Genomic DNA, 21363 nt, shown 5'->3' with positions numbered 1-21363 from the left:
AGTGAAATGACTTGTATTCTGTATGCTTTCCTGATGTAAAAATGTTTGTGAGGTTCCGAATGCTCTTTGGTTGTAGGTGAACTATAAATCCCAGCAACTACAACTCTCAAATGACAAAATCATGTTTTGTGTGTGAAGGACATACATTGGATGGTTAGGTGTCCAAATTTGGTGTCAATTCATCCAGTGGTTTTTGAGTTCTGTGAATACCACAAACGAACATTACATTTTTATTTATATAGATTTTATGAATGTCAAGAAGTCCTGGGTGTCATCAAAGAAATAATTTGGTGTCAAACTGCATTAATTCTACAGTGTGAATGCACCCTATGTCTGAGTGATCAATTCTTATGAAATGGAAGACCATTGAAACAGTCGTTTTGTCTATTATAGACTCCTGAGTCTAGTATTTTTATTGGCGTGGACAGTCGTGGTCAAAGAGGAGGATGGAATTCCGGTTATAGAACTGGGCCAGCTTGTCCTCCAACTGCCCCAAAGTGAGAGTGTAGACTACGTTCTCGTCATTCCTGGCAATGATGGCCCAGGATCTCATGTGATTGTTATCTACGACGCAACAGGCCGCCGACCACATGTAGCTGGGCTTGTTGACCCTCCCTCCAGCAATGTAGTTGTTCCCCGGCACGGCTCCCACCACAGCGAAAGTCTCGCGGCACCCCTCCGTGTTCCTTGCCATGGTCGTCTGCTCGTAGTTGTTCCAGGTGCCGCCGTTGAGCTTGATGTTCTGGGGCACGATGTTGGTCAGGCTGAAAGTGGAAGCCTTGGCATCCCGGTCGGGCTGGTGGCCGTTGGGGTTCAGGTGCCCCCGGTTGAGGTCGGTCAGGTTCTTGTAATCTTGCAAAACAGCCTGGCTGTTCCGAAGCGCCTGTTCTTTGGAACCGCTGTCGTATAGGAAGGATCCTTCTGATTCCATTTCATTTTGGAGGGTTGAATCAACAAGCTGTAGAAAAAAAGGGGGTTTAGATCAGGCATGGGCAAACTTGGGCCCTCTAGGCATTTTGGACTTCAACTCCCACAATTCCTAACAGCTGGTAGGAATTGCAATTAGCAATCAAGCTTTCTAATTGCAACATTAACATTTGCTTCTGGTCGCTTCTGGACCAAGGCAGTGACATTATTATTATTATTATTATTATTATTATTATCTTTATTTATGATAAAGCTCTAGGTGCTCTAACTGCCTATTACAGGGAAAACCAACTGATCCCTAATCCATCTAAAACACAGACATGCGCCTTTCACCTTAAGAACAGACAAGCATCCCGAGCTCTGAGGATTACCTGGGAAGGAATCCCACTGGAGCATTGCAGCACACCCAAATACCTGGGAGTCACTCTGGACCGTGCTCTGACTTACAAGAAACGCTGCCTGAACATCAAACAAAAAGTGGGTGCTAGAAACAACATCATACGAAAGCTGACTGGCACAACCTGGGGATCATAACCAGACACAGTGAAGACATCTGCCCTTGTGCTATGCTACTCTGCTGCTGAGTATGCATGCCCAGTGTGGAACACATCTCACCACACTAAAACAGTGGATGTGGCTCTTAATGAGACATGCCGCATTATCACAAGGTGTCTGCGCCCTACACCACTGGAGAAATTACACTGCTTAGCCAGTATTGAACCACCTGACATCTGCCGGGAAGTATAGCCAATAGTGAAAGGATCAAGGCAGAGACATCTCCAGCTCATCCCCTGTTTGGGTATCAGCCAGCATGTCAACGACTTAAATCAAGAAATAGTTTTCTTAGATCTACAGAGACACTCGCTGGAACACCCCAGCAAGCGAGAGTCCAAAAGTGGCAGGCCCAAACCCAGCCCCTCAATTCATGGGTGATACCAGATGAGAGACTCCCCCCTGGGCACTCAGAAGACTGGGCGACTTGGAAGGCGCTGAACAGACTGCGCTCTGGCACCACGAGATGCAGAGCCAATCTTAAGAAATGGGGCCACAAAGTGGAATCCACAACATGCGGGTGTGGAGAAGAGCAAACCACTGACCACCTGCTGCAATGCACCCTGAGACCTGCCACATGCACAATGAAGGACCTCCTTGCGGCAACCCCAGAGGCACTCCAAGTGGCCAGATACTGGTCAAAGGACATTTAACCAAATACCAAATTTGCAAAATCTGTGTGTTTTTTTTTCCTTTTTCTTTTTAATCTGTGTGTTTGTTTTGCTCTGTTAGAATTGTAATACAATGGTTGCTGATGACACGATAAATAAATATCTTTATTTATACCTCGCAAAATCTCCCAAAGGACTCGATGCGGCTTACGAAGTCCAAGGCTGCCGACAACACAACATACACAATAAACACAATAAACTCAGAAGCAAATAATAAAACATCAAGAAAAACGATAAGACAGTAAAACAATGACACCGTGACGCAATTAAAAATCAAAGGCCGGGCCAAATGTAATGGACAAAATTTAAAAAGTGCTGAGCTTGACAGGTAATATGTAAAGGTGTTGGAGACAGGTGCAATGTGCAGATAATCCTGAATCTCTAGCAAGGTGCATTTGGGACTTGAGGCCAGGAGTTTCCTATTCTGGAAAGGCACACTGGAACAGCCAGGTCTTCAGGCTCTTCCTAAAGACAGCCAACGTTGGGGCTTGTCTGATATCCTTGGGGAGAGAGTTCCAGAGTCGGGGAGCTACCATAGAGAAGGCCCTGTCCCTCGTCCCCACCAAACGCGCCTGCGACGCAGGTGGGATCGTGAGCAGGGTCTCCCCAGATGATCGGAGGGAGCGTGCGGGTTCGTAAACGGAGATGCAGTCACACAGGTAGGCAGGTCCCAAACCGTTTAGGGTTTTGTAGGTGAGTACCTGCACCTTGAATTGGGATATCTCTAGCTCATCCCTTGTTTGGGTACCAGCCAGCACGTCAACGACTTAAATCAAGAAATAGTTTTCTAAGATCTACAGAGGTACTTGCTGGAACACCCCAGCAAGCGAGAGTCCAAAAGTGGCAGGCTCAAACCCAGAACCTCAATCAATGGCTGATACCAAATGAGAAACTCCCCCCTGGGCACACAGAAAACTGGGCAACTGGGAAGGTGCTGAACAGACTGCGTTCTGGCACCACGAGATGCAGAGCCAACCTTAAGAAATGGGGCCACAAAGTGGAATCCACGACATGCGAGTGTGGAGAAGAGCAAACCACAGACCACCTGCTGCAATGCAACCTGAGCCCTGCCACATGCACAATGGAGGACCTTCTTGCGGCAACGCCAGAGGCACTCCAAGTGGCCAGATACTGGTCAAAGGACATTTAATCAACTACCAAGCTTGTAAACTTTGTGTTTTGTTTGTTTGTTTTGTTAAAAATGAAATACAAATGTCTGGTTGCTCCTGACACGATAAATAAACATTTGCTTCAAACAGACAAGGATTTTTTCTCCCACCCTGGACATTCCACAGATATATATGTACACTCCACTTGCCTCGTTTCCAATAAACCTCTTTGAACAAACCTCTGAGGATGCTTGTCACAGATGCAGGTGAAATGTTAGGAGAGAATGCTACTGGAACATGGCCATACAGCCCAATGAGACTCACAGCAACCCAGTGATTCTGGCTGTGAAAGCCTTCAACAACACATCTACATAGTGCCGGGAATGTGGCAAAGGGAGCAATGGGTGTTATAATAGGGCAAGAAGATGCCAATGGTATCCGCCAGACTTAATATATACATAAATGAACAACAGAGAGAGGTGTTTAGCCAGAACACTCTGGAATCCATCCTTCTTTTCTTACCTGGGGTTCAACCATCCAAGTACTTGGTCTCTTCGCCGTCCCAGGGTTGTAGATGTAGGCTGAGTACACCGGGATGCGGTTGTCTTTGTCGTACAGCGTGGCGTAGCGATACTGGTTCTTGTAACGCTGGCAAATCCGAGCAGGGCGCGAAGGCACAAGCCCAAGGCTTGGAGGGACTCCTCTGAAGAAGAAGTGGGGACAGGTGTCCTCAAAAGAAGTCACCACCTCGCCGTTCCCTGGAGTGCCGTACCAGCTCACGCCAATGAGCAGCAGCGCCAGCAACATCCTGTGCAGCTGATGAAATGGCATTGAAAGGAAGCAAGAGTCAGAAAATGGGGCAGTCCTATAGCAGTGTGTCGCTGTGGGTTTCTTGGGCTGTATGGCCATATTCTTGAAGCATTCTCTCCTGACGGTTCACCTGCATCTGTGGCAGGCATCCTCAGAGGACCTCACAACCTCTGAGGATGCCTGCCACAGATGCAGGCAAAATGTCAGGAGAGAATGCTTCTAGAACATGGCCATACAGCCTGAAAAACTTACAACAACCCAGTGATTCCAGCCATGAAAGCCTTCAACAATACATAGTCCTATAGCAGATGGAGGTCTGGACTGCATTATTTCTTCTCCTTTTCATTTTTGGTGGCCCCTAGGAAGCTTAGGAGAGCAAGGAAGACCAAATGGCTCCAACTCGTAGCAGATACCAGTTCTAAGACTACCCATACCTTAAATAGGGCTCCACAGTAACCTACGGACCCACCCCCAGGATACCACTTTTGGAGGACCATCATCCTCGGACTACAAGGGATCCCCTAAGTATACCTTAAATCCTTCACTTAAATCCTTCACCTAGCTCCAGCAGACAAGAGTCCTTTATCTCACCCTGGTCATTCCACAGATATATAAACCCTTTTTCCTAGTTCCAACAGACCTCACTACCTCTGAAGATGCTTGCCATAGATGCAGGAGAAACGTCAGAAGAGAATGCCTCTAGACCATGGCCATACAGCAGGAAAAAACCTACAACAACCACCCAGATTTAAGGTCCATTTGGATTTTGGAAGGTGCCTCCTCCCAGGCTTCAAAAGCAATCTTGTTCCATGTATTGTCGAAGGCTTTCATGGCCAGAATCACTGGGTTGTTGTAGGTTTTTCTGGGCTATATGGCCATGTTCTAGAGGCATTTTCTCCTGATGTTTCGCCTGCATCTATGGCAAGCATCCTCAATGAGGATGCTTGCCATAGATGCAGGCGAAACGTCAGGAGAAAATGCCTCTAGAATATGGCCATATAGCCCAGAAAAACCTACAACAACCCAATCTTGTTCAACCTTGTAACACTTATTCTGCAGGTCCTGCTTCCAAGAGCCTCTCCAGTAGAAAAATTCCTACCTGGAAACAAGGAAAGCTACCACGAGTTGAGATAGATCAGGGGTTCCCAACCTTTGGGCCTCCAGGTGTTTTGGACTTCAACTCCCAGAAATCTCAGCCAACTTACCAGCTGTTAGGAACTGTGAGAGCTGAAGTCCAAAAACACCTGGAAGCCCACAGGTTGGGAACCATCTGCTCAACTCTGCATACATTGGAAAGCAACGGATAGCTATTCTTTTCGGATAAGCTCTTTTGCCAAGGGCTCAGCAGCCTGAACTGTGAAGTTAAGATATCCTCTCCATTTAACTCACATGATCTTTTAGCAAGGGCCACATCCGACCACATTTCCTTAATAGCACTGTAAACTGGTTTAATAACGTCACTAGAAAAGAATGCAAACAATGGGTTGTTGTAGGTTTTTCCGGGCTATATGGCCATGTTCTGGAGGCAATTTTTCTCCTGACGTTTCGCCTGCATCTATGGCAAGCATCCTCAGAGGTAGTGAGGTCAAACAATGCTTTCTTGGGGGCGGTGGGGACTCACCACTGGCTTTGTTATGAAGGACAATGCACCCCATTGCTTTGTTGCATATTCCATTGGCCAACAGCTCTTGCCATCTGGAAGTTTTCCCTAAGGTTTAGATGGAATTTCCATTCCTGCTATTTGAACCAATTTCTCGATTGTGGCTTTGTCTCTAGGCAGTGGTTCTCAACCTTTGGTCTTCCAGATGTTTTGGACTTCAGCTCCAACAATTCCCAACAGTTGGTGAGATAGCTGGGATTTCTGGGAGTTGAAATCTAAAACACTTGGAGGACCAAAGGTTAGGAATCACTGCTCTAGAGCACGAGAAAACAGTCCAGCTTCAACACAACATCCTATCGAATATTTGAACATCTTTCTCATGTCAAGAATCATAGAATCAGAGTTGAAAGAGACCTCATGGGCCATCCAGTCCAAGAAGCAGGACAATCACGTTCAAAGCACTCCCAACAGATGGCCATCCAGCCTCTGCTTCAAAGCCTCCAAAGAAGGAGCTTCCACCACAGTCCAGGGCAGGGAGTTCCACTGCTGAACAGCTCTCACAGGAAGTTCTTCCTCATGTTCAGGTGGAATCTCCTTTCCTGTAGTTTGAAGCCATTGTTCCACGTCCTAGTCTCCAGGGCAGCAGAAAACAAGCTTGCTCCTTCCTCTCTATGACTTCCCCCCTAACAATAATTCATTATTATTATTATTTGAAACACAAAAAAAATGAGTCTACAGCAAACAAGATCACTCTGCTGGCTGTTGTATTGGATCACACGTTGGACACTTCCCAAGTGTCTAGGACTGTGTGATGTATCGGCGAATAATGCGTGCAGATCCCACTAAGGTGGCCTTCTGCAGCTGGCAGATGGCAATCTTGTCAGCGCCGATTGTGTTTAAGTGGAGGCCAAGGTCTTTAGGCACTGCGCCCAGTGTGCCGATCACCACTGGGACCACCTTGACTGGCTTGTGCCAGTTCGATTCATGGTTATTATTATTATTATTATTATTAACCATGTATCGAACTGCAAAACTCTGGCACAAGCCAGTCAAGGTGGTCCCAGTGGTGATCGGCACACTGGGCACAGTGCCTAAAGACCTTGGCCTGCACTTAAACACAATCATTATTACATTATTATTAAATTATTACATTATTATTATTATTAATTATTAGGAGCCCCTGGTGGCACAGTGGGCTAAACCCCTGTGCCGGCAGGACTGAAGACCGACAGGTCGCAGCTTCAAATCCAGGGAGAGGGGGATGAGCTCCCTCTATCAGCTCCAGCTCCTCATGCGGGGACATAAGAGAAGCCTCCCACAAGGATGATAAAAACATCAAATCATCCAGGCGTCCCTTGGGCAATGTCCTTGCAGACAGCCAATTCTCTCACACCAGAAGCGACTTGCAGTTTCTCAAGTCGCTCCTGACATGACAAAAAAATGTTATTATTATTCCTACTATGTCCTAGGACCCCCCGGGTGGCGCAGGGTTAAACCCTTGTGCCGGCAGGACTGAAGACTGGCAGGTCGCAGGTTCGAATCTGGGGAGAGCACGGATGAGCTCCCTCTGTCAGCTCCAGCTCCTCATGCGGGGACATGAGAGAAGCCTCTCACAAGGATGGTAAAAACATCAAAACATCCGGGCGTCCCCTGGGCAACGTCCTTGCAGACGGCCAATTCTCTCAAACCAGAAGTGACTTGCAGTTTCTCAAGTCACTCCTGACATGGAAAAAATACAACTACTACTACTATCTGACAGGAGACCCAAAGCAGCTGCACTGTGCCATAGATCCTCACTAGAGTTCTTGACCTTCCTGTCAACATTTCAATTCAATTTCACTCTGTTTTGACCTCTCTGAGTGTCTTTCTTTTTCAATCACACGCCTGTCTTTAAAAAAGAAGGAAAGTCCTTTTACCTTGTGGAAGGATCCCCGTGGGTTAGTGGTCACCAAGCTGAGCATGTGGGCATATCTATCTAATGACCCGGGAGTTGCTTAAATAGCTTCCAAAAGGAAGGTTATCTCGTGTGATTAACTTCCTCCAAGAGTCCCTTTGGGGACAGTTTCCAAGCCATGTGGGTGGAAAAGGCAAATCAGAAGAAGGAGGTTCTTCTGGAGGGATTTCTCAAGGCCAGATCAAGGTCCCCTTTTCTGTCAATGTCCCATAAAGATAGTTATGGGACAACCCTTTTTTTTCTCTGTACAGTTTCTGTTGTCCCTTTCGTGAGAAAGTGCCCAGATGAGCTGGCAGCGACTATCCAAATATTTACCATCAGACTTCTCTCAGCCTTCCACTCCGCCTTGACCCTGAACTGGAAATGTCACCAACATTGTGTGCGTTGTTTCTTCCTTCGGCTTTTAAGAGGACGTGTCTCAGCAAACCATGAATGTTTGTGTATTTCCAATGGAATCTAAATCAGAGTTCCTCAGCCTGATATCCCTCCAACTATGTCAAGTGGCAACACCCATCAGAGGGCCTTCTCTGTGGTGGCCCCTCGGCTCTGGAACTCGCTCCCCGGATAAATTAGGCAAGCCCCCACCCTAGCAGTCTTCAGGAAGAGCCTAAAAACCTGGTGGTTCCGCTGTGCCTTCAATGAATGAACAACAATCCCTGACCTTGACCAAACCCTGCATAAGGCGCCCTCGGATCAGAGGCGGCCCTAGGTAATTTTCAACGGTAAGCAAACAGTATTTTGGCGCCCCCCCCCCCAAACCAATCATTGATATATATTTTCTGTTTGTCGTGGGAGTTCTGCGTGCCATATTTGGTTCAATTCCATCATTGGTGGAGTTCAGAATGCTCTTTGATTATAGGTGAACTATACATCCCAATAACTACACTTGCTGCATTTGCTCCCTTGCCTGGCCCGCTTTGGGTCCGGAGGTGTGCCTTTAGTGCGTGTGCACCAAAAGTCACCTCTTCTCCTGACTTTCTCCTCAGCCATTGGGACCAAGAGAGAGAGAGAGAGAGAGAGAGAGGTGGAGATGCCCACCTTTCCTGAAGGTAGGCGCAAAAACAAAGGAGGGAGCGGAGGTGGGAGATACCTCCAGCCAGAGGGTCTCTCTCTCTCTCTCTCTCTCTCTCGGTCCCAATGGTTGAAGAGAAAGTCAGGAGAAGAGGCGACTTTTGGTGTGCACGCTAGGGTCTTCAGACACACCTCCGGACCCGAAGCGGGCCAGGCGTGGCGGCTCCGCTCCTTGGGCCACTTGTGGATTGGGGAAAGGAGAGGAGGCGGGTGGAGCACCGGGGGATCGGGAAAGAGAGCCGGTCATGGGGAAGGGATCGAACGCGGAGAACGATTGAGCGCCGGCTCTGCTCGCGCACCCGGTGGCCGGGTGGAGCAGGAACGAGAGGGGCTAGGCGAGGCTCAAGGACCTGGCCCCTTTGAAAAGAGGATCGCCCGGCAGCGAGGCAAGAAAGCTGAGGCTTCCCCCGGACTGCTAGGGCTGTTGTGAGCTGAGGGGGTGCTCAAGTGGCAGTCGAGGGGCATTTACAAAGGCGCCTCTGTGCCCCTGGCAAAAAAAGTGCTCTGCGACCGCTTACTTCGCGTAATGGACGAGCTGCCCCTGCCTCGGATGCATGTTATCTCATCCTCTAGTGCAATTAAACCCAATTGTTTCGTCCCTCCTGAAACTCCCTCCAGATACACTACATTGCTCATCTCAGCTGGAGTTTTAAACTTTTAATCTTTGTAACTGGCCCTGCCCATTGTGTTCAATTACTATGATTTTATATTACATTGTGTGTTTGCTTTGTTTAATTTTTATTTTTTGGTGATACTATTTTCATTATATTTTATTGATGTATTTTTATGTTGCATATCTGTTTTTCTGTAATGGTTGGGCCTGGTCTAATGTAAGCCACCCTGAGTCCCCTTGGGGAGATGGTGGCGGGGTATAAATAAAGTATTATTATTATTATTATTATTATTATTATTATTATCTGCAATTTGCATCTGGGGATAGAATTATAGAATGACAGAGTTGGAAGAGACCTCGTGGGCCATCCAATCCAACCCCTTTCTGCCAAGAAGCAGGAAAATCACATTCAAAGCACCCCTGACAGATGGCCATCTGCTTAAAAGCCTCCAAAGAAGAAGCCTCTACCACAGGACAAAGAGTTCCACTGCTGAACAGCTCTCACAGTCAGGAAGTTCTTCCCAATGTTCAGGTGGAATATCCTTTTCTGTAGTTTGAAATCATTGTTCCACCTGAACATGAGGAAGAACTTCCTGACTGTGAGAGCTGTTCAGCAGTGGAACTCTCTGCCCTGGACTGAGGTAGAGGCTTCTTCTCTGGAGGCTTTTAATCAGAGGCTGGATGGCCATCTGTTGGGGTGCTTTGGAATGTGATTTTCCTGCTTCTTAGCAGAATGGGATTGGACTGGATGGCCTACAAGGTCTCTTCCAACTCTAGGATTCTATGATTCTTTCCCCAGATGGTACACTCAATGTAAATTACAGATGATGGGGGTTGCCACTTGACATAGCTGAAGGGATGCCAGCATGAATTCTACAGTTCCCTGCAAAGTTTTCAATGCTAATACCCTGATCTTCCCTCTCATTACACCTCAAAGAAGTAGTGCAGCTGGTGCACTAGTTTTGATTGCACAATATGCACATTTGGACACAGCCAACACTTTGCATCCAGACTGGCATCCCAAGCTACAAACCTGAGATTTCACACAGTCATCAAGTTGGAAGAAAAATCCTGCTAATCTCTAGGGAAGGCAAGGGGACAAATGTCAGAGTGCTGGAAGAAGCAAAGACCACCAGCATTGAAGCAATGGTCCTCTGCCATCAACTCCGCTGGACTGGCCATGTTGTCCGGATGCCCGACCACCGTTTGAGGACCGGGGAATCCTCAGGGATACCAAAGTGCTTGTTTATAAACTATTGTCTTCCCAACCCTGCTATACGCTTGCGAGACGTGGACAGTCTGCAGATGTCACATGCAACTCCTGGAACGATTCCATCAGCACTGCCTCCAGAAAATCCTGCAAATCTTTTGGGAAGACAAGCGGATAAATGTCAGCGTGCTTGAAGAAGCAAAGACCACCAGTATTGAAGCAATGGTCCTCCATCAACTCCACTGGACTAGCCACGTTGTCCGGATGCCCGACCACCGTCTCCCAAAGCAGTTGCTCTACTCCGAACTAAAGAATGGAAAATTGAATATTGGTGGGCAGGAAAAGAGATTTAAAGATGGGCTCAAAGCCAACCTTAAAAACTCTGGCATAGACACTGAGAACTGGGAAGTCCTGCCCCTTGAGCGCTCCAGTTGGAGGTCAGCTGTGACCAGCAGTGCTGTAGAATTTGAAGAGGCACGAATGGAGGGTGAAAGAGAGAAACGTGCCAGGAGGAAGGCATGTCAAGCCAACCCCGACCAGGACCACCTTCCACCTGGAAACTGTGGGAGAAGATGCAGATCAAGAATAGGGCTCCACAGTCACCTACAGACCCACCGCCAGAACACCAAATTTGGAGGACCATCATCCTCAGACTACGAGGGATCACCTAAGTAAGTAAGTTGGAAGAGACCTCAAGGCCCATCCAGTCCAACCCCATTTCACCATGTAGAAAGCACCCCTGACAGATCCAATCTCTGCTTGAAAGCTTCCAGAGAAGGAGATACCACCACATTTCAAAGCAGCGTATTCCATTGTCTTACCTAAAGGTGGAATCTCTCCCTAAGATGCTCCTCCTAGGATTAGGCATCCAGACCTTTGACCATTTCCGTCACCGTTCTCTAGACGCCTTCCAGCTTGTTAATATCCTTCCAGCTTGTTATCATGGAGTGAAAACTTGCAATTATTTTCATTAATCCTCTTTACAGATTAGCAACCATCTACTGTGTTGCAGTAGATAGCGATGCAGTTCAGGAGCAAGTTCTCAGAGGAAAACTTGCAAGGAGAGGAACCCAAGAACTCCTTGATGGATAGCTTCAAGATGAGTCCCTATCCAAAAGGCTTCTTGGTCATAGATGGAAACCTCTAATAGACCCTTGTCTTTGGCTCCTGTGGTCTTTATAAGCAATCTAAGGTACGAAAGGTCTCTTAAACGTTGGCTATATCGGCATGTTTCGCAATCTTGCCCTGCCTTGGGATGTTGCATCATTTTGTTGGATACTGCTCTCCTAGGAGAGATTATTCCTGGACTAACAAAGAGAGGCCGTAGCTGAGATCCAAACCATATCAGTGTGGTTTCCTGTTCACAATGTATTGTTGGCCAATTGGAGGACTCATTGCTTGGTGAAATCTTCACGTGAGTACACTAATTTAATGAGTGTGTTGTCGAAGGCTTTCATGGCCGGAATCACTGGGTTGCTGTGATGAATTTTTGGCTATATGGCCATGTTCCAGTTGCATTCTCTCCTGACGTTTCGCCTGCATCTGTGGCTAATGGCATCTTTGAAGGTTCTGTTGACAGTGAGGCAAGTGGAGTGTATACATAATGTCCAAGGTGGGGAAAAGATCCCTTGTCCATTGAAAGAAAGTGTGAATTATGTAATTTGTTGTTCAACCGTTAAGTCATTTCTGACTCTTCGTGGCCTCATGGACCAGCCCACGCCAGAGCTCCCTGTTGGCCTTCACCACCCCCAGCTCAATCCAGTCACTTCAAGGATCCCATCCATCCATCTTGCCCTTGGTCAGCCCCTCTTCCTTTTTCCTTCCATTTTCCTCAGCATTGTGTAATTAGTAAGCTTGAATTAGCATTTGAATAGCCATGAATTTGAATGCATTTGAATTTGGGAGTCACCTCACTACCTCTGAGGATGCTTGCCATAGATGCAGGCGAAACGTCAGGAGAAATGCTTCTAGAACATGGCCCTATAGCCCGAAAAAACCCACAAGAACCTAGCCATGAAGTTTGTAAAGTCAATCAGTGAGGGCATTTGCAAAGAGGTAGCCTGGTGTTTGTTGCCTGGAGGAATCCTCCGTTTGGGAGTTTGGGAGGTGTTAGCTGGTATTTGATTGCTTGTTGTCTGGGGTTCTCCTGTTTCTGAGTGGTTTTCCTTATTTACTGTCTTATTTATTGTATTGTTTACTGTTAAAAAAACACCAGAATCAAGATAGTAAATAATGAACACCACTCGGAAACAGGAGAACTCCAAACAGCAAGCAATCAAGTGCCAGTGACTACCTCCCAAACAGAGGATTCCTCCAGGCAACAGAGGCCAGGTTAGCTTCACTGATAGACTTGCAGCTTCATGGCTACTCAATGCTATTAAAACTTGCTAATTGCAACATTCACGCTTGCTTTAAACTAGTGTTTCTCAACCTTCCTAATGCCGTGACCCCTTAATACAGTTCCTCATGTGGTGGTGACTCTCAAACATATTTTGTTACTACATCGTAATTAATTTTGCTACTGTTATGAATTGCAATGTAAATAATATCTGATCTGCAGGATGTATTTTCGTTCACTGGACCAAATTTGGCACAAGTACCCAATATGCCCATATTTGCATACTGGTGGAGTGGGGGAATTGATATGGGAGTTGTAGTTGCTGGGAGTTTTGGAGTTGTAGTTCACCTACATCCAGAGAGCACTGTGGACTCAAAGCAGTTATAGATCTGGACCAAACTTGGCATGAATACTCAATATGTCCAAATGTGAACACTGGTGGAGTTTGGGGAAAATAGACATTTGGGAGGTGTAGTGGCTGGGATTTATAGTTCACATACAATCACAGCAGGAGGAGGGCTTTTGGTAGGAGGATTCGCTGTCTCTTTCCAAAAAAGAAAAGGACAGGTGGAGAGATCTTCAGCCTTCTCTGCCAAAGGGGTTGCTAAGACCATCAGAAATATGTGTTTTCTGATGGTTTTTGGTGACCCCTCCGAAACCCCCCTCGCGGCCCCCAGGGGTCCCGACCACCAGGTTAAGAAACTGCTTTAAACAGACAAGGGTTCTTTCTCCCACCCTATATATATATATATACAAAAGTGGTCTTCCAGCAGTCACCGGCCAATCCCTCTCCAATGCCAGAAATACAGCTTAATGGTGTAGAAAATGTTGATCATTTCCGCTACCTTGGCACTCACCTCTCCACCAAAGTCAACATTGACACTGAAATTCAACACCGCCTGAGCAATGCGAGTGCAGCATTTTTCCAAATAAAGCACAGAGTGTTTGAGGACATCCGTACAGAGACCAAGGTGCTTGTTTATAAAGCTATTGTCCTCCCAACCCTGCTATACTCTTGCAAGATGTGGACAGTCTACAGACGTCACATGCAACTCCTGGAACGATTCCATCAGCACTGCCTCTGGAAAATCCTGCAAATCTCTTGGGAAGACAAGGAGACAAATGTCAGCGTGCTCAAAGAAGCAAAGACCACCAGCACTGAAGCGATGGTCCTCCGCCATCAACTCCGCTGGACCGGACACGTTGTCCGGATGCCCAACCACCGTCTCCCAGTTGCTCTACTCCGAACTCAAGAACGGAAAACGGAATGTTGGTGGGCAGGAAAAGAGATTTAAAAATGGGCTCAAAGCCAACCTTAAAAACTCTGGCATAGACACTGAGAACTGGGAAGCCCTGGCCCTTGAGCACTCCAGCTGGAGGTCAGCTGTGACCAGCAGTGCTGTAGAATTTGAAGAGGCATGAATGGAGGGCGAAAGAGAGAAACGTGCCAAGAGGAAGGCGTGTCAAGTCAACCCCGACAGTGACCACCTTCCACCTGGAAACCAATGCCCTCACTGCAGGAGAAGATGCAGATCAAGAATTGGGCTCCATAATCACCTACAGACCCACCGACAGAACACCAACCTTGGTGGACCATCATCCTCGGACTATGCGGGATCGCCTAAGTAAGTAAGTAAGTAAGTAATATACACTCCACTTGCCTCACTGCCGACAGAACCTCTAAAGATGCCAACCACAGATGCAGACATTATTCCACAAGTATATATACACTCCAGGTTGCTGTAAGGAGAGAGAATGCTTCTGGAACATGGCCATACAGCCCGAAAAACTTACAGCAACCCATGATTCTGGCAATGAAAGCCTTTGACAATATATACACTTGACTTGCCTCACCTTCAACAGAATCTCTGAAGATGTCATTAGCCACAGATGTAGGCAAAATGTCAGGAGGGAATGCTGCTTGAACATCACACAACTAAAAAAACCCAATTTAATCAGTATTCCTGGTCCCCAATGAGTGTTGACTGCAAGATTGGGTAAGGCTCTTCTCTATTCTGAGCCAAACAGTCATGACAGTAGGACAAAAGACCCTAAATGCACTAGGACAGGATGTAGGATACCAGGCTTATCATGACTACATGTGAAAAGGACCTTGGAATAGTTCTTAATCATGAAATCCAACATGACTTAACAACGTGATGCCACTGCAAAGGAGTCAAACCCTATCTTAACTTGCATTCAAAGAAGAGTTGCTTCCAAGTCATAGGAAGTAATGGCCTCACTCTAATCTGCACTAGTTCTCCTTATCTGAAGTACTATGTTTATTTATTTTTTAAGCAGACAAGTTGGAGAGAGTTTAGAGAGAGATGTCAATAATGATGATGATAAGAGAAACGGAGAACAAAACTTATCAGGAGAGGATGAAGGAGATGGGCGTGTTCAACCTTTTTATTCCCACTGGTTTTTGCAAAACAGACATAGGCTAGGACAGTGGTTCTCAACCTGGGGGTCGGGACCCCTGAAGGGGTCGTGAGGGGGTGTCAGAGGGGTCGCCAAAGACCATAAGAAAACACAGTATGGGGATTTCATGTGGGAAGTTTGAGCCAATTCTATCATTGGTGGAGTTCAGAATGTTCTTTGATTGTAATGAACTATAAATCCCACCAACTACAACTCCCAAATGTCAAGATCTATTTTCCCCAGACTCCACCAGTGTTCACATTTCGGCATATTGAGTATTCGTGTCAAATTTGGTCCAGAACCACCATTGCATGAGTCCACAGTGCTCTCTGGATATAGGTGAACTACAACTCCCAAACTCAAGGTCAATGCCCATCAAACCCTTCCAGTGTTTTCCACTGGTCATGGGAGCCAAGTTTGGTTCAAATCCATCGCTGGTGGAGTTCAGAATGCGCTTTGATTATAAGTGAACTATAATTCCCAGCAACTACAACTCCCAAATTACAAAATCAATCCTCCCCCAACCCCACTAGCATTCACATTTGGGTGTATTGGGTATTTGTGCCCAGTTTGGTCCAGTGAATGAAAATGCATCCTGCATATCAGATATTTACATTATGATTTATAACAGTAGTAAAATGACTGTTATGAAGTAGCAACGAAAACAATATTATGGTTGGGGGTCACCACAACATGAGGGACTCTATTAAGGGGTCACGGCATTAGGAAGGTTGAGAACCACTGGGCTAGGAGTAGGTGCTTTTCTTTTAACCAAACTGTTTTTAAAGCATTTTTGCATTTTTAATTGCATTTTGTTCATTCAATTTAGAGTACTTCAGTTCTATCCACAACCTTCATTGCTTTGCACTTGGTAAAAAGACAAAAGCGGGATACAAATAAATTTAGAAACTCAGGGAGAAGTGCTCTGTCTTGTAGAAAATAGCAATTTCAAGGAAGTCCTGCATCCGTAACCCAGTGAATATGGAGACCTGACTGTAGTTTCTGATCCAGACTTTTATACACTTGATTAGTTGAGTAATGAAGGGCCTATGTGCCAAATGTGGTCCAGAACCATCAAGCCATGGAGGAGCCTTTGTGGTACAAACAAACATACATATGCACAGCACAACAACAGAGAGGAAACAAACAAGGACATCTAATCACCTCTCAACGAAAGATTGCTCCAGGCACTGCCAGGCAATCAAATGCTAATCAAGGTGGTCAGTTGAAACATTCACACCTAGCTCCAGCAGACAAGAGTTCTTTGTCCCACCCTGGTCATTCCACAGATATATAAACCCATTTTCCTACTTCCAACAGACCTCACTACCTCTGAGGATGCTTGCCATAGATGCAGGCGAAAAGTCAGGAGAGAATGCCTCTAGAACATGGCCATATAGCCCGAAAAAACCTACAATAACCCAGTGATTCCGGCTATGAAAGCCTTCGACAATATACATATACATACTTTGACTCGTATATTAAACCCAGGATTTCCATCGATTTCCACCAGTGTGGAAATCATCTGTCGGACAGATGGCAAGCTCAGCAGACTGAAAACTAAAAACAAGGTCACAAAAACATCTGTTATAGAACTCCAATATGCTGATGATAATGTACTCTGTGCACATTCGGAAGAAGACCTTCAAGCCACTCTTTGCATAAGCATATGAGAAGCTTGGCGTTTCACTGAACATTGAGAAAACCAAAGTGCTATTCCAGCAGTGATCAGACAATCCCTCTGCAATGCCAGAAATACAGCTTAATGGTGTAAGGTTAGAAAATGTTGACCATTTCTGCTACCTTGGCAGCCACCTCTCTAAAAAAAGTCAACATCGACACTGAAACACAACCGGTTCTGAGTTCTGCAAGTGCAGCATTCTTCCTAATTAAGCAGAGAGTGTTTGAGGATCAGGACATCCATAGTGAGACAAAGGTGCTTGTTTATATAGCTAATGTCCTCCCAACTTTGTTATATGCCTGCAAAACGTAGACTATCTGCAGATGTCACACTCAACTCCTGGAATGATTCCATCAGCGTTTCTTCTGGAAAATCCTGAAAACCTCTTGGGAAGAAGACAGGCAGACAAATGTCAGCGTTCTGGAAGAAGCAAAGATCACCAGCATTGAAGCAATGGTCCTCCGCCATCAACTCCACGGGACTGGCCACATTGTCCAGATGCCTGATCACTGTCTCCCAAAGCAGTTACTGTACTCCGAACTAAAGAACAGAAAAGAGAAGGTTGGTGGACAGGAAAAGAGATTTAAATATGGGCTTAAAGCCAACCTTAAAAATGTGGCATAGACACCGAGAACTAGAAGCTCTGGCCCTTGAGTGCTCTAGCTGGAGGTCAGCTGTGACCAGCAGTGCTGCAGAATTTGAAGAGTCACGAATAGAGGGTGAAAGGGAGAAACAGGTCAAGAGGAAGGTGCATCAAGCCAACCCTTGTCGGGACTGCCTCCATTTGAAAAAGAACATGCGGATTCAAAATAGAATCATAGAATCAAAGAGTTGGAAGAGACCTCTTGGGTCATCCAGTCCAACCCCATTCTGCCAAGAAGCAGGAATATTGCATTCAAATCACCCTTGACAGATGGCCATCCAGCCTCTGTTTAAAAGCTTCCAAAGAAGGAGCCTCCACCACACTCTGGGGCAGAGAGTTCCACTGCTGAACGGCTCTCACAGTCAGTACCTACGGACCCACCACCATGACCTTACACTTGGAAGACAGTCATACTTGGACACAAGGGATGATGGTGATGATGATGATGATGATGATGATGATGATGATGATGATGGTGGAACCCAGCACTGTCCAAGCTGTGAGTTTGAACTGCTGACCCCAAGAGTGGCACAATCAAATGTACTTAAACAAAAAAAAAGTTTAATTTCCTTTTCCCACACTTGAAGAATTTCCCCAGCAGCTGAGCTTCTGGTATTGTCATGATGACAAAGTGTATGTGTGCAGCATGAGAAACACAAAGCATATTTGCCTATGATTTGCAGGCGCAGCACAATTGCGACAATATGCAAAACCCCGCTCCATGTGAGTCACTCGTCTCTTCGGATCTTCCCTAAAACCCAAAGCCACGGAGTTCCCTTTTTCCACTATCCACAACCCCAGTTCTCTCACACACAAAGCAACCTATTCTTGGCATTGCGTTGTTCAAAATTAATTTTTATTTTTGGGAAAATTGAGTCCATTTTGAGGGATTGAGGGCCGGGGAGGAAACAACAGGAAATGCATCTGCACCAGCAGCTCCCAAACAGTGTTGCACAAAAACATCATAGGGATTGCACGAAAAATCCTAAAATAAAATAAAATAAAATAGATTTTTGAAGTAAAACCGTATGAGGCCAATAATTTGATTGACAGTCTCTATCATAGCTATTTTGTGCTAGGTAGGTGTTCTGGGACAGCCGCATCAGGAGCTCCCGCTTATCTTGCTATTTGTTGATTGCTGCAAGTCTTTTAAAGTTCTATGCCTTTGCAGTTAGATGGCTTTGCTTACTTTGCAGTTACAGGGCAGGTCACCTGTCAATTATTATTAGGTTCCCTAGTCCCGCCCCCTTTTTGGGCTTTGGAGGGAAGTGAGCCATTTTGTTAGTTAGTCTAAGCTAGGTTAGCCAATGTATAGGATGTGTGTAACTTCCCCTGTACAAAGACTTCAACCTTTAAGAATCTCCAGGGGAGAACAGCTTTAAGAACTCCAGGAAAACAGCCTTAAAGACTAAAGAACTCCAGCTGGAGAACATCCACTGCCTTGCTGGTAGGTCCACTCAGCGTCCGAGAAGCAGTTCGGCCCGGTAGTGGAGCACGCATCAGCGAGGGTTGGATTTTAGTCAGCCTGGGAGCAGTTAAAAAGGGGAATTTTCCTTTAAAGAAAAGTTATTGAAGATAGTGCCTGTCCCCTGTGGACAAGATTGAAAGAACCAATACTTTATCAAGAAAGCCTTGCAGTTCCTGTTTAATTTCATTAATAAAAGACTTTGTTGTATTTCTCAAGCCATCTGAAGATTCTTTTGTAAAGGAAGCCCCCGAGAACTTCTCCTTGGGCTTCCCGCTGGGCAAAGGTTACACATCCTATTTTTAAAGCCAACCAAATACAGGCCCAGCGGCGACATAACAGTAGGTATATAGTTACTGGCTATTCATTTCAATATTTCATAACAAGGGTGATAAATACATAGTTGATTTTTCACACTGATTTCACATTTCATATATATTTATATTATTAATATTTACTCATATAGGAATTTGGGTAGGTGCATCTGAATTAGCGTAAAATGATCCAGAATATATTGGAGTAGAGTCAGCTTCCTTGGAAGTTTTTAAACAGAGGCTGGATGGCCATCTGTCAGGAGAGCTTAGATGGTGTTTTCTTGCATGACCAATTGGGGTTGGGCTAGATGGCCCTTGGAGGTCACTTCCAACTCTATGATTCTATGATGTTTAGATTAAACAAATCATGGACAGAGTTAGAGTTGGGATTAGTTGCTGGCCTATAGGAATGTATGAATGCAGTGCTCATGTACAACCACAAGAGGGCAGTGTATGGATAGATAGAAAGGATTCACTCCTGGCCTGTAGGAATGTATGAATGCAGTGCTAAGATACAACCACAAGGGGGCTATGTATGGCCAGTTAGAAAGGATTAGCTCCTGGCCTATAGCAATGTACAAACACAGTGCTCAGATACAACCACAAGAGGGCAGTGTATAGATATATAGAAAGGATTAGCATCTGGCCTGGAGGAATGTATGAATGCAGTGCTCGGATACAACAACAAGAGGGCAGTGTATAGATAGAAAGGATTAGCTTTTGACCTACAGGAATGTATGAATGCAGTGCTCGGATACAACAACAAGAGGGCAGTGTATGGATAGATAGAAAGGATTAGCTCCTGGCCTATAGGAATTTATGAATGCAGTTCTAAGATACAACCACAAGAGGGCAGTGGATAGATAGATAGAAAGGATCAACTCCTGTCCTATAGTAATGTATGAACACAGTGCTCGGATACAACAACAAGAGGGCAGTGTATGGATAGATAGAAAGGATTAGCATCTACCCTGGAGGAATGCATGAATGCAGTGCTCAGATACAACAACAAGAAGGCAGTGTATTGATTGAAAGGATTAGCTCCTGGCCTATAGCAATGTATGAATGCAGTGCTCGGATACAACAACAAGAGGGCAGTGTATGGATAGATAGAAAGGATTAGCATCTACCCTGGAGGAATGCATGAATGCAGTGCTCAGATACAACCACAAGAAGGCAGTGTATTGATTGAAAGGATTAACTCCTGGCCTATAGCAATGTATGAATGCAGTGCTCGGATACAACAACAAGAGGGCAGTGTATGGATAGATAGAAAGGATTAGCATCTACCCTGGAGGAATGCATGAATGCAGTGCTCAGATACAACCACAAGAAGGCAGTGTATTGATTGAAAGGATTAGCTCCTGGCCTATAGCAATGTATGAATGCAGTGCTCGGATACAACAACAAGAGGGCAGTGTATGGATAGATAGAAAGGATTAGCATCTACCCTGGAGGAATGCATGAATGCAGTGCTCAGATACAACCACAAGAAGGCAATGTATTGATTGAAAGGATTAACTCCTGGCCTATAGCAATGTATGAATGCAGTGCTCGGATACAACAACAAGAGGGCAGTGTATGGATAGATAGAAAGGATTAGCATCTACCCTGTAGGAATGCATGAATGCAGTGCTCAGATACAACCACAAGAAGGCAGTGTATTGATTGAAAGGATTAGCTCCTGGCCTATAGCAATGTATGAATGCAGTGCTCGGATACAACAACAAGAGGGCAATGTATGGATAGATAGAAAGGATTAGCATCTACCCTGGAGGAATGCATGAATGCAGTGCTCAGATACAACCACAAGAAGGCAATGTATTGATTGAAAGGATTAACTCCTGGCCTATAGCAATGTATGAATGCAGTGCTCGGATACAACAACAAGAGGGCAGTGTATGGATAGATAGAAAGGATTAGCATCTACCCTGTAGGAATGCATGAATGCAGTGCTCAGATACAACCACAAGAAGGCAGTGTA

The 21363-nt window shown here is 45.7% G+C and overlaps 1 protein-coding gene across 1 annotated transcript; it reads right to left on the bottom strand.

Moving 5' to 3' along the window:
- Positions 1-253: 253 nt before the first annotated feature.
- LOC132777337 (endonuclease domain-containing 1 protein-like) lies at positions 254-7681 on the bottom strand. Its single transcript, XM_060779685.2, has 3 exons — positions 7586-7681; positions 3782-4075; positions 254-958 (listed from the first exon to the last, which is right to left on the bottom strand). Exons 1-3 carry the CDS (start codon positions 7628-7630, stop codon positions 413-415), a joined length of 885 nt encoding a protein of 294 aa, XP_060635668.2. The 5' UTR covers positions 7631-7681; the 3' UTR covers positions 254-412.
- Positions 7682-21363: the final 13682 nt, after the last annotated feature.

The sequence above is a fragment of the Anolis sagrei genome, chromosome 5 (assembly GCF_037176765.1).
Source record: "Anolis sagrei isolate rAnoSag1 chromosome 5, rAnoSag1.mat, whole genome shotgun sequence".
Classification (NCBI taxonomy): domain Eukaryota; kingdom Metazoa; phylum Chordata; class Lepidosauria; order Squamata; family Dactyloidae; genus Anolis; species Anolis sagrei.
Note: the sequence above shows the minus strand (reverse complement) of the source record. Positions and strands in the feature narration are given on the sequence as shown.